At 34.1% G+C, this 13933-nt stretch overlaps 1 protein-coding gene across 2 annotated transcripts; it reads right to left on the bottom strand.

Annotated features, from left to right (window-relative positions):
• Positions 1 to 2110: 2110 nt before the first annotated feature.
• On the bottom strand, positions 2111 to 13510 carry LOC100177425 (collagen alpha-1(XI) chain-like). 2 transcript variants are annotated; one of them, XM_002124043.5, is made up of 24 exons: positions 13327 to 13501; positions 12143 to 12847; positions 11917 to 11970; positions 11798 to 11851; positions 11470 to 11523; positions 11160 to 11267; positions 10813 to 10866; positions 10422 to 10484; positions 10029 to 10082; positions 9207 to 9251; positions 8865 to 8918; positions 8494 to 8547; positions 7612 to 7665; positions 7416 to 7487; positions 7065 to 7100; positions 6723 to 6767; positions 6343 to 6375; positions 5894 to 6040; positions 5623 to 5690; positions 5174 to 5355; positions 4944 to 5021; positions 4108 to 4280; positions 3370 to 3532; positions 2111 to 2562 (listed from the first exon to the last, which is right to left on the bottom strand). In XM_002124043.5, the coding sequence occupies exons 1-24, from the start codon at positions 13387 to 13389 to the stop codon at positions 2495 to 2497; spliced, it is 2481 nt and encodes an 826-aa protein (XP_002124079.4). In that variant the 5' UTR covers positions 13390 to 13501; the 3' UTR covers positions 2111 to 2494. The 2 variants fall into 2 exon arrangements, with proteins under 2 accessions (XP_002124079.4, XP_026690764.1); XM_026834963.1 differs by lacking the exon at positions 6343 to 6375 and having other exon boundaries at positions 13327 to 13510.
• Positions 13511 to 13933: the final 423 nt, after the last annotated feature.

The raw sequence follows: 13933 nt of genomic DNA, 5'->3' as shown, positions 1-13933 counted from the left end.
ATCAGTACGACTATATACAATTACAAGGTATAATCGCTACCGTAAAGTTTACTAATACTGAGACCAATTTCCGTTTGCGATCCCTTAACTACGTAAACGTGTAAACAACTCCAATACCGAACAAGCTCGACCTTGTGTCATGGAAACAATTTCTTTTGACATTAAACAATTCCAGCTCAAACATTAACAATAAACATGTAGCGTCATTACGCTTATTACCAACTACGCACGTTGATATAAACGACAATTGTAAATAATAATTTACCTATTTAATGACACCGTATTAACTAATTGAGTAAATTATTATCGTATGCTAAGACAACTAGCTATTACATCACTGCTAAATATATTGAATACAGTAAGGATATATACACACCATTACACTATAGATTTGCCTGTGTCTATCTGCTAACAGATAATTTGTTAATCTCAGTGACATATAATACACGGTAATATATACAAAATGTAATTCAAATCCTACGCTTTCAGAATTGAGATTTTCCTAGGTCTATACGCTATAACAGCTTAATTGTTAATCCTAGTGAAACAGTACACGTTATTATATACAAAACCAAATTCAAATCTGGCATTTTCAGTATCTAGATTTTTTTTTTCTCTGTGTATACTCTATACGCTAACAGCTCAATTGTTAATCTTAGTGGAACAATACACGTTATTATATACAAAATCGAATTTAAATCCGGGGCTTTCAGCATTGGCATACCGCATTGTTATCCACAACAGTTAAGCTCTAAATTTGACTGGATTTAAACTAGGACTCGCTACAAGAGACCTTTTTGTGAATTTTCGTGCTGCTGTAGGCAATCTACAAAAATAGCAGGCGGTATTAGAGCTTCAGTACCACCCCAAGGCAGTTAGCAGCTCCTCGTACTTCGTATTTTAAATCACAGCGGGCGGGAGATTTTCAACATTCCGCGCGCAAAGGAATTATTCCATAATTTACAAAAATTGATAAAGGTTTTCACTTTGTGATATCATAACAGTTGGAAGAAAGTAGCTATTAGTATGGTAGGGTGGGGGAAGATGGGACGCATTTTCATTCTATTTTCGTGTCCCGTTTGGTATAGTTAACAAAGAGCATTTAAAGAATTATAAAATCGTATTATTACGACTGCCATATAGACTGTTGTTAATTGTTTAAAACACGATCAGGATATTTGGATTATATGTGCTAAAAGTGTTTCGTCTTCTCCCACCATACTATATGAATGACAATACCGATTTTAATAAACAGTATGGAATGTACGTGACCGTGGGCATATGATCAACATTTCATAAACGAGTAACATAACGCAGATTGTGGCATGACAGCTTTATGAATCACTTTTCGTTTAGTGTCGGGTGATCTTTATATTCAGGAAGTCAGCGACATAATCCATATTTCTGACATGCCCATTTACGTTTATGAGATGCAACAGATATAGATTTGAAATACGCAATTACATCCTTGCATGTTTATATTGTGTCTCCTTCCCTTTCCTTCCGCTTTTTCCATATTTGGCAATGGCCCAGTGACGTCATGACAAAATCGAATCGCTATGTGACGCAATTTTGCCCACACTGTTCAGCAACGCGACAGTGATACCGTACCACACAGTGTTTATCGCGAAGATCTGACGTTCCAAAAGCCTCGAAGGGCCGACGAAAAAGGATTAAGCCAGAATTCGTCTTGCGTAATTACGACCGTTATTTGTTTGTTGGGAAATGAGAATTTGATCAGTAGGCCACGTTATACGATAGTGAATTACTCCACTATCCGCTCGCACGACTAAAAATTCATCTTCCTTAATTTGACGTTTCTCATGGTCGTATTACTGAATATGGATATAATTTCCGATTTTTTTTAAATTCATGTCACGCTAATAAATTATATGTTTTGACTAATCCAAAATTCGTTTGCGCATGCTCATTAAGAGGATGCGATAAATGGTTACACGCGTGTGTGGTTACACGTTCGGATATGATTTCAATTGAAACTGCTTTGGCAGACATAACACGTTTCTATCAATACACTTGCCGAGATATTTTGGGGGAGATTAATTTGTCTTCCTGTTACGTCACAAACTTCATTAATTCGTCTGCCACGTCATAAGGTGTGATGCCCAACGTATTTATTTGAGGACGAAACGTGAGCTACAATACACGGGCAATAAAAAAAGAGGCAAGAAGTTTAAATGCAAAGAAAATTTACAAAAAGTGTTTTCATAACAAAAACGCATCAAAAAATATACACTAGGGAAAGGTGGGACACCTTTAGCACATTATCTCATATTTCCTAATCATGTTTTAAAAATGTTTTAAACATAATTAACAACGGTCTGAATTTTATACTTCTTTAAATGTTCTTTGTTTAGGACAGAAAAAGGGAGTAAAATGTGTCCCATGTTTCCCCACCCTACTATATAAAACGACGAACACCAACCCTCTTGTGTGGCTACATAGCATTGAATTTATAAATATTGTTTGGAATGCATTAATTAACGTCGTTAGGTCTTTGCTGAGGGAAGTCATCCAAGTTCACGACGTGTGTGTTGGTTGGGCCTGTATGAAACAAGTAACAAAATGTTTACATTTGTTTATGTATAAAAGTAATAAAATAGCAGGGTGGGGTAAGATGGGGCATGTTTTTATTCTATTTTTTGTCCCATTTTGTAGTACATAAACAAATAACAACATATTTACATTTATTCATGTAAAACTAACGTATAGTATGGTGGGGTAAGATGGGACATGTTTTTGTTCTCTTTCTTGTCCCAGTTGGTAGTTAACAAAGAATATTTACAAAACAATAAAACTGTAACCTTACGTCTCCCATAGACTGTTGATAATTGTTTAAAACACGAATGGGGAAATATGGGATTCAGGCTTCGACGTCATTTTTTTGAAAACCGTACGTGTTTTTATTATAAGGAAATTGGAAATTTAGAAATCGTCAGGCGTGAATGGAAATCCAAAACGTTAAATGTTAAAAATATTAAAAAAATTCATTAGTTATCCTAAATAATGAAAACAGTATCACGAAAAATTTGGGAATTGCCGGACTTTGTACGTGTGACCCTGAATTGTGGAATTTTCGCCTTGTTGAACTGAATGAATAGCATTCATACACTGTTTCCTGCGTATTGTGACGTCACACGGCGTCATTCATCGCTGACTGATACGTAACAGAGATTGATAATTTAAAAGTATCGTGATTGGCAATGCTAGTGAAATGTCATGTTTGTATAGATCGATGAAATAACCATCAACTCAAAATCGCATCGCCATAAAAGGTTGCGGTAATTGTAATATCCTTTCTCACGACCCCAATTAACTATAAAGATATTTTAAAACCAAATACGTTCTGACCTTTTAACTGTTGTAGTATGGCGGGCCCAACACCCGGTAAATTCGGCAAACTTTCACGAGGTCCTGGTAAACTCGGCAAACCAGCCATCACCCCATCCGGGGGTCGATTGGCAGCATTGCCACCGGGTATAGTAGGCGCAGGTGGTCCTTTATTGTCGGTGTACTGCAATATACAAAATATTAGTATAAGAGTATCCAAATATGTTGCTACGAAAACGTACCAGACAAAAACCAAGTCTAAACAATAATTGGATTGTTCTGTTTCATACACCTTATTCCTGCTTATGAGTTGCCACTTATGTAATTGATTCATCATCGCGTGACAGAGCAACGACAGTCATTATAACACGGGTGTCTTATCTCATACACTTCGTTCCCGCTTACGGGCACCACGTATGTAACTTTGGGGGCAATTATTTCTATTATGTTTTTTTATTATCCAAAAAACCTTACTTATATAAAAATGTTAAAATAGATAAAGATTGAAAATAATGTAATATTGCAATATCACATTAAAATATAGCTATACATTGTATTGTATGTAGGGTGTAGCGGTCACGCACCCAAAACGTTATTTTTTTTTTATCAATAAGCGTGTTTTAACAACTGTTGTTTTACTGTTACTACCCGTCTTTTCGCTTTTGAAACTCTTTTGTCCTTCGTGGTTGTGACCAAAGGGACGAAATAAATTCTATGCAAAATAATTAATAGTCACTATTACGCATATTACTGACATACCGTATACGGGTTTTGTTGATACTGAGGTAAAGCGCCACAATCACTTGGTGAACATTGTCCACGATGTCCTTGTATCCCACGCATCCCTGTGTAACCCCGTGTGCCTGGGAATCCACGGGGACCTTTCTTGCCGTTTTTACCACGCCGAGTTTTACCGGGTTTTCCACGGCGACCTATAGTCAAGAAATAGAATAAATGAATGTAACTTGCCTTTTCATTGCGTAGCCGGAAAACGACAGTCGTTATAACACGGGTGTTCTGTTTCATATACACCTCATGCCCGCTTACAAGTTAACACGTATGTAACTTATGGGTGATTGTTTAAAACATATTCTTTCCAAACACATATATGATAGTCTTCTAAAATACTTTAAAAAATAGCACGAAACTGAAAAATATCATTGCTACATCCTAAACGACCACGACGAAACGAATTTGATAAACCATTGTTCGTTTATTAATTATTTGACAAATTTACCAGTTGAAAATTCAACCATTATATTCTATAAATAGAAATCATTAGTGAATTCTTGACACTGTAGAAACTGCATGACGTTACAGATTAATAAAGTGTTAATAAATAGATGATATGTATGAATGAAGGAATGTGACTTAATTTATCCTCGCATGGTTGGGGAACGATAGTCGTTATATGCCGAGTGTTTTTTTACAAACGCCTTGTTTTTTTTAATTTATGAATGACAGTTTGGACAATCTATAAAGGACCAGATTGCTACAGAAGACATTTATGTGTATATAAAGCTACCATGTATGGTGTGCAATATATGACATCAGCTATAAATAATCAGTGATTATAGTATACGTAAATGCAGTACCTGGTAAGCCTGCAGCTCCTTGCATACCAGGGGTAGAGTGACCACGATCACCAGTATCACCTTTATCTCCAGATGGACCTGTGTATATATGTATACACATAACACGATAGCAAAAAATACAAAAGCACATCAAATTAATAACAAAAACTACCACAAAAACCAAATAAAACGTTAAAATCACTAAAAAAAAAAGTTATCATTAACGACAAAAAAATTTAGGACAAAGTTACCTCTTGGGCCAGGAACACCTAGAGGTCCAGGGATCCCAGTTTGCCCCATATCTCCTTGTAACCCACTTTCTCCAGGTATCCCAAGTTGCCCCTTCACCCCTTTTGGACCCGGGGGTCCAGGTCTACCCTCAACAATCCTGGGTATGCAACGTTGACATTGTTGTCGAATTGGGTTGAGCATTCTGTACAAAATAGTTATCTTGAAATAATGAAGGAAAACGAATGTAACTTATTTTCACCTGTGAAGGAATGAATGAATGTAAGTTATTTACTCTGGAATACTGGGGCAACAATATTCGTTATAACGCGAGTGTTCTGTTTTATAAGGTAAAGCAGGGCTTCGCAAACTTTACTCGCAACCCCTTTTAGTCTACTTAAGTTTTATGCAACCCTACTGGGTTAATAGTATGTTATATTCAGTACTTTTACTAGGTTTAGCAACCACTCACGCAGGCAACATGCTTGAAATAGTTTTCTTCACCAATTCTTCAATTTCTTTCATTCTCCTTGGAGGGCCCTGTTACGTATATATCACTTATATTACATCATGGTACAATAAAGTGAATAACAAACAATGCACAAAAAATGGCACTGGATAAGCTACAACCCAATGAAGTTTTCGTTTTAAACATTATTCAACTTTGCTACTGTAACGGAAAAAACAAATATAAGTTGTCATTATTATAACCAAAACCAACATATATCGTAAAACAAACTCACCCTGGGTCCTTGCTTTCCGGTTTTACCCATGTGACCCACGTGCCCCACCAAACCCTGTTCGCCCTTCTCTCCTTTGTTGCCACGAACCCCACGTCTACCTTGGGGGCCACGGGGACCCTGAGGGCCCTTTTCACCCTGCTCACCTTTCTGTTACGAAAAAGAGAATTTAAAACTTCCAATTTCTTTTTTAAACATAATAACCAATTATAAAATTTAAAATTAATTAATTAAAAAATAATGACCACTTAAAAGAAGTCAGTAAGATAATACCTTTTCTTCTACTTCAAAAATATGAATAAAAAAAAGCTATAAAAATAGAACAAGTACAGAAAGCAGAAAAAAGTTGAAATGCTAGAAACATTTAGGGCTGTAAAAAAATAAAAAGTACGAAAAACCCCTAAGAACAAAATAAATATAAATTACAATTAAAGTGTGAATTAAAGACATACCATTCCAATGTCACCAGATGGGCCTACAACCCCCTACAAGCAAGATTGCAGGAATTAGAAGTGAATTGCATGCAAACTACAATGTGTCAAGCAATTAATAGCATCTATATATATAATAAGGAGGGAACATGGGACAATTTTTCAGTCTATTTTCTAATCCCATTTTGGTATTTTCTCATCCCCATAACCCTATCCTCAGACTTCCATAGACCGTTGTTATTTGTTTAAAACTTGATCAGAATATTAAAATATTATGTGCCTGCCAACCCAGGTTTGGCTCCGATGTTAACACTACATATCTAGGTTCTACCAATCTACATATTATGATAAATCTAACATGCATTACACAGCACTAGTGAAGCTTGATTAACATAACTAACCTGTTTCCCTGGTTTACCAGCAGGTCCAGGAAGTCCAATATCACCCTGTGCAAGTCGATTAGCAATGTTACTAATAAGTGAATGTGACTTGCTTTATCTTGCGGGGACGAAAAACGACAGTCATTATAACATGAGCGTTCTGTTTTATACACTACATGCTCACCTACAAGTTACCAAGTTCATATGTTGGCATAACAAAATTATATTTGATGGAAATGGAGAAGCTGTTTTAGATTTAGAGGGAAAACGAATGTTCCCTATTGGTGTGGCAATGTCAGCAGATATTACAACACCCAACCCATTTCTAACACTACATAATCACATTACATAAATATTACATACCTTCTTCCCTACAGGACCATCCATACCAGCATGTCCCTGTTAAACGCAAACTTAATAAAACACACATCCAAGCTTTATTTTTTAAGCAGAGGATATTTTTTATAACAAATTTAGTAGCCTTTTGTCTAAAAAATGTTTTTGCCAGGATTTCCGTTGCATAGTTTAATATTGATCCTTTGCATAGTTTAATATTGATTACAAACATACTGCAATATTGATTACAAACAACCTGTGCAAGCATTTTCTAAAAAAATGTAGAATTTCGCTCAATGTGGGGAAAAAAACAAATTCTGCAGACTTTTCTTCCTAAACTGACACTAAACAAATGCAATGTTTCCACACATAACTCACCTTTGGACCAGTTAATCCTGGTAAGCCAGGGATTCCAGGTGTTCCAGATAAACCCCTATCTCCCTTTTCACCCTGGAGGAAGATTATAAGAGTTTAAGCAGGGGTATGATTAGATTAATGTTACTTATAACATGTTAACTTGCTTTACAAATGGTTTCGAGTATTACCACCTAAAAATATAAACACGCTAACTTACTGGGGCTCCTTGGCCACCACTTGGTCCTTGTGTGCCTTTGGTGCCTTTTTCACCCTGTTTAATATTACATGAATTAAATTTAAAACAAAATGACAAAAATGGAAAATGTATAATTTTTTAACTGGATGAATGTAGTATGTTTTAAGTATCTTGACCAAGGACACATACACCCACAATGGTATCAAAAACAAGCCTTGAACCCATGGGCATGGTAATTGACACTTTAAACTTTGTTTAAATATTACATGAATTAAATTCAAAACAAAAAAGAATATAATATTAAACAAATAATATATTTTTTTAACATAAAATGTTGCTTTAAAAACTGATTTTTTTTAAAGTTCGCCAATTGTTATGCAGTTTGTTTATAAAAGCATGTTCATAACAGCCTATCCATACATTGCTGTGGTAATTGTCACTTAAGCCTTGACACTAAACAATATGCCTTTGGTCACTGTTATCATAAGTGTCAAATAAAACAGAAGACATGGCAAATATACACTGTGTATTGTGCTGCATACATAAAGTGTACAACAATATTATGTAATAATATTGTTTGCATGTACCTTTATTTAATATTTTTTAATAAATGCCATTTCCTAAAAATTATATTTAGTCTCGAAGAGCAGCTTTTTTTGGCCATAAAGTCAGAGAAATAATACACACATTTTACATACTTCATGTACTTTTTATTTAAACTGTTTTAATAAACATTAACTTTCAGCTCTTTTTACTAAAAGTCATAGAATTTAAAACACAGTAACACACATTAGTAAATTTAGTAATTTCAAAATAAATGTTAAGCTTTTTTAACCACCGAGTCAGAGAGTTACTAAAGACACTAAGTTAACAATAACAACATAAAATGAAAGATATACAAACCTGGTAACCTCTTGGTCCTGGTGGTCCAATGTTTCCAACTGGACCCCTTTCACCCTGTATATAAAATAACACAATTCTTGTACATAACACATCTTCAAGATCAACTACATAAATTTGTTTGTGATATAGTAAGGTGGAATAAGAAGGGATATGTTTTTATTCTCTTTTTTCCTCCAGCGAAAGATATTGAAGATATATTAAAATTAAAAAAAGGAAAGATATTTAAGATATAGTAGGGTGGAGTAAGAAGGGACACGTTTTCATTCCAATTTTTTCTAACCATTTGTAGTAAACAAAGAATATTTATGGAGTTCTATACCCATAGCTCTGCGGCTCTAAGATATTTATACACCAATATATTGGTAACTTACTGGATTTCCAATTTCTCCTGGTTTTCCTGGTGTTCCTGGCATTCCGTGAATACCCTGGTAATGATAAGAACTATAAGTTTTTGTAAAGTTATAAAACGACAATCGTTATAACATAAGTGTTTTTTTTTATACACCTCGTGCCAGCTAACGAGTTACCACGTATGTAACTTTGTGGGTGATTGTTTTTCTGCATGGCTGACAACTAAGACAACCAAATAATGATCACCGGGTAGCAACGCCAAGCCTTGAACCCATTACTTCTAGGTTAGAGAAATGCCAGTGTGGCACGGTAACAGACAGAATTATAAGTCTTACGTAGGCAACTATAGGTAGTCAACTTACAGTAGGTCCTTGATTTCCTTTGTCCCCTTTCAAACCAGGAATGCCCTAGTAAAAAAAAAATGAAAAATAAATTACATGATATATTCGTCTGCAAAGCATATTTAATACTGCATATTTAATATTGTGGCATAAACATAAAAATATCTGTTATTTCTACTCAGACAGTATGTGGTTAGACACCAGACATATCATTAAGATATACTATATAATAAATCTTTACATTACAGAAAAAATCCAATAAAAATAAATTTCATTACATATTTGTGTATATAATACACATATCCAATATAACATAATAAAATAAAAATATCTGTTTTCAAAAATATCTTGTCTGTTTTTTTTACATCATAAAAATATACTTTATACTCTAATACAAAAATCTTAACATTACGGAGCAAAATCCAATAAAAATAAATTACATCACATATTTCTGTATATATAACACATATGCTTTTGTAATATAATACATAAATCTTTACATACGAGAAATTCAATAAAAATAAATTGCTACAGCAAATGTAAAAATCTTTTTTTACTGATGCAGTTATTTTTGTGGTTATAGAAACCAGATATTTCACATATATACATTATAATACAACATATAAATCTTTATAATACAAAATTAAAAAGTCATTTATACAGTTTTAGACACTTTAATATGTATAAAATTATTGTATCATGTATGCTATATAATAGACTGAATAAACCTTTTTTTATACAAATTTTAAAAGTCATTCATACATTTTTAGACACTTTATAATCTATTATTGTGCATGCTATATAATAGACTACATAATTCTATATATTATATATTAAACTCACAGGAAATCCCATATGTCCTTTCATACCCCTCACACCAGGATTACCTGGAGGACCCTGTATAACAATGTAACTTATTTATCTTAACATGGTAGGGCAATGTCAGTCGTTATAACGAGTGTTCTGTTTTATATACTTCGTTGTTATAAAACGATGGTTCTGTTTTATACTTTTTTTTTGCCGCTATAACACAGGTTTTCTGCTTTATACATTTTGGAGCTATTACACAAGCGTTCTGTTTCATACACAACAAGTCTGCTTATATGTTACTATATATGTCACTTCGAGGTAATATTTCTTTTATATACTACATGTATGGCGAACAATTTAGACATACAATAAAGGGTCACAAATTCAGTTCAAAATACAAAACAACGATAAATGCACCATATTTACCTGAGAACCTTTCATGCCGGGTCTACCACGCAAACCAATTCCACTGCCTGTACCAGGTGGTCCCTACACATAGAAAACATATATTATAAAAGGTAGCAATATCAGTATATATATTTTATATTGTCTTTAAAACAAGATTGTTAATAAATTATATGTTTCTTTTAAAATAAAAAAAAAGTTTATGAAAGCATATTCTTTCTTTATATTTACCTAAAAACTAATCCTCTGGCATGAAGTAAGACTTTATTATAGTCATAAACATACAAAACCGCATGAAACAGTTTAATAAAATCCATGTTACCTTTTTGGCCAGAAAATACTTTTTGGAAAGAATATTATTATGCGTGGTAGCAACAGCAATAAATTTGATATATTTTTATGAATTCCTTACCCTTGCTCCTTTTAATCCATTTCTACCATCTCTGCCAGGTTGGCCAGATTCTCCCTGTATGATAACAAGGTTACAAATAGCTTTATATAAAGCTGTAATAATAGTTTTGGCATATAGAAGCAAATAGGAAGAAAATTCACGTCTTATTTTTTTTAAACAAGCACAAATTTAAGTACAAATACCAGGTAAAAAGACATAAGAAAATAAACTGAATACACTTTTTTATCGTTACGTACTCGGACAACAACAGGTTCTGACCTTCCGCTTATGTAACTTAACTTACCGAAAATAAATAAAGTTTGAAATAAAAACCAAAAAATGATCGGCAAACATTCTAAACCACAAACCTTTTGTCCTGACATTCCAGGTGTACCTCTTACACCAAGTAATCCAGGATTACCTTGGGGTCCTGTAAACCCATGAGCACCTCTTACACCTGGAGGTCCCAAGTCACCCTGTGTTACAAATTTAGGTGTTAAACTTATTGCGAGAGGTTATTGGTGTGGTCATATGGTTAATTTTTGAAAATGCAAATTATATTAATTAAAGAAGGAAAGTAGGGAATCAACAGAAAAAAACACTTCATTAAAACACCTTATGGTACAATGTGTGGGAAAAAGTGTTATAAGATTTATAGGTACGTCATTTAAATTATACCTTAGCTCCTTGATTCCCTTTGTAACCTCTATAACCTTGCGGACCTGGGAAGCCCTGTGTAAACACAAGTGAAGAAATGTACAAAAGTAATGAATGAAAATTATAAAAATGCAACAAAATGTATGAAGACTGAAGAGATATTGAAATATTTATTTAAATTTTTCTTATTATATCAAAATATAACATGCCTTATTTTCGTAAAAGCTAAAATGCAATAACTTCAAGCAATAAACTTATGCAATGGCAGTGCAGTATACAAATCAAACTAAATTTGTAAATTCGAAATCATAGGAGGATATTCATTACTTTACAGACTGTATAAACTTACACGGTCGCCCTGGAAACCTCTCGGTCCATTCGCCCCCCGTATTCCTGGTTCACCCTGTATGTGGATACATGTTAATTACATAATGTTACCATGCATCAACATGTGTTATTATAACCAACCTTTCTTCCAAGTGGACCAGGCTTTCCAGGCAAACCGGTTGAACCATGGTGACCCTGAAAACAGAAAAGACATAAAACATTTTTTTTAAATGTTATAAAAAAATTTCCAGTATCGTTTTAAATCTTACAGAAGTTTTCCTAAATTTTTATTTAGAAATGGTTTTAAATGTTACACTTTTTTTTATAAATTTGTACCAATTTCTAAATTAGAAATAATTGTTCTTACTTTTGGTCCTGGGTATCCTCTCGGACCTGGAATACATTCTCGTGCTTGTTGTGGTCGTGGGTTTCGATTAGGGGCTGGTACTGCAGATGGTTGCGATCTTATGCTTATTGGTATGTCTCCTTGTAACCTGAGTAACTGTGTTTGTGAAGCAGGACTTCTTCTACTATTCATACGAACAACATGAGTGACTTCATCATTCAACTCCACAGAGGAATTCATATCCGTTGCTTTTGATGTAATGGTTTTCTCTATATAAGGTGACACTCCTGCTGGTTTGGAACTTTTTCGGTTTGTTGAATCTTCTGAGTGACTCCTAGATGTTCCTTTACGCGAGGTTGCTTCGATGCTAGCATCATCTCGGTCATCTCCAACCTCCCTGTAGGTATCTTCAGTGTTCTCTTCATCAAGATGCTCCTCAGTCCTCCGGATGTGGTCTTCAGTGCTTGAGGGGACCTCCGGAGCAGGAAGTTCGTCAATCTCCTTTCTGTAGTTATCTTCAGTGTCCTCTTCATCAAGATGCTCCTCAGTTCTCCGGATGTGGTCTTCAGTGCTTAAGGGAACCTCCGGATCAGGAAGATCATCACTCTCCTCCCGAGAAGAAGGGATCACTGGGATGTCAAGGGATTCGAAATCAGTTTCCCGAACATCTGGTATTTCTGGTCTTGCTGCTTGAGTTGGTGAGATGGTGCTGTCAGTTGTGTTGCACTAGAAACAATAAATATAACAATAAATTATGCTTTATTCTTAATATTAAAGTGTAACTTCAGAAGTTATAACATAGGCTACATTTTATACAACTTTACCCGCTTATGAATTACCATGTCACCTGTAACTTTGTGGGTTTTTCTGTATTACTGACAAGTTAGACAACTGATGACTGTTAAGCGCCTTGCTCAGACACACACACCCGCAATGGTGACATCAAGCTTTGATATATAAAAAACTAGGCATGTTTAATTTCATTTAAGTTTTGCTGTTTTGACCAAACTAAATCTTCTGTACCCTGACATGTAATGTCATAGTATCTCACCAATAAAAAAATTAAGTTTTTAAATTCGCAATAAAAAGAGTTGAACTTAGTTCAGAGCTTTTAAAACTATAAACTTCTTATTTTTAAAGCGAATTGTTTAAGTTAAACATTACTCTATTGATAGTTCTATCTTAAAGAGCAGAACACACCCTACCAGAAAACAAAGCCACAAAGTCCAATAAAGATTTACTGCTAAGTGCAAATTCCAAATCCACATGTTTAATAACTGATGCCAATAAACGAAGATATGTAAATAAATCTAACCTGGATACTGACAAAATAAAGAACATTTATAAAGATAACCTGAGTAGCTTTACCAATAATTTTTTAATATTTCTTTGTCGTGTCTGTATTTTGTTGCACTTGATTCTAAACAAACATGTTCCGAACATACTAAGTTAATGAAGTTAACACTGACAAAATAAAGAACATTATAAAGAGAACCTGAATAACTTGACCAATGATGTTAATATTTGGCTGTTTAAGCTGGAAATATTGGATATAATTTACATTCATAGTAATCCAAGCTTAAAATCAACAGTAAATATTTACTGAATAAAACAGAAATCAAAACATAGCAACCCCATCTAAGTACTTACACAAACAAATACCCATGGTTCTACTTTTAGTAAAAGTTAACAGAAAAACTTAAACAAATCGCTTTTTATAAATTGTTCAATTTCTGAAAGGAATTGACATGGGGGCATAGTGACCAAACAGAAACCGCAAAACAAACTTTGAAAAGTTATAACGCACTCCAA

The sequence above is a fragment of the Ciona intestinalis genome, chromosome 7, assembly GCF_000224145.3.
Source record: "Ciona intestinalis chromosome 7, KH, whole genome shotgun sequence".
Classification (NCBI taxonomy): Eukaryota; Metazoa; Chordata; class Ascidiacea; order Phlebobranchia; family Cionidae; genus Ciona; species Ciona intestinalis.
The sequence above is the reverse complement of the archived record's forward strand: the minus strand, read 5'-3'. Positions and strand labels throughout refer to the sequence as shown.

What these genes read in the sequence shown, in the direction of transcription:
- LOC100177425 (XM_002124043.5), bottom strand. Translation starts at nt 13,389, where the DNA reads ATGTGGATTTGGAATTTGCACTTAGCAGTAAATCTTTATTGGACTTTG. An exon ending in CAGGACCAAGAGGTTACCAG is followed by an intron (nt 7,666 to 8,493) that starts GTTTGTATATCT and finishes AATATTAAACAG; the next exon opens with GGTGAAAAAGGCACCAAAGG. An exon ending in CAGGATTAACTGGTCCAAAG is followed by an intron (nt 7,101 to 7,415) that starts GTGAGTTATGTG and finishes TGCGTTTAACAG; the next exon opens with GGACATGCTGGTATGGATGG.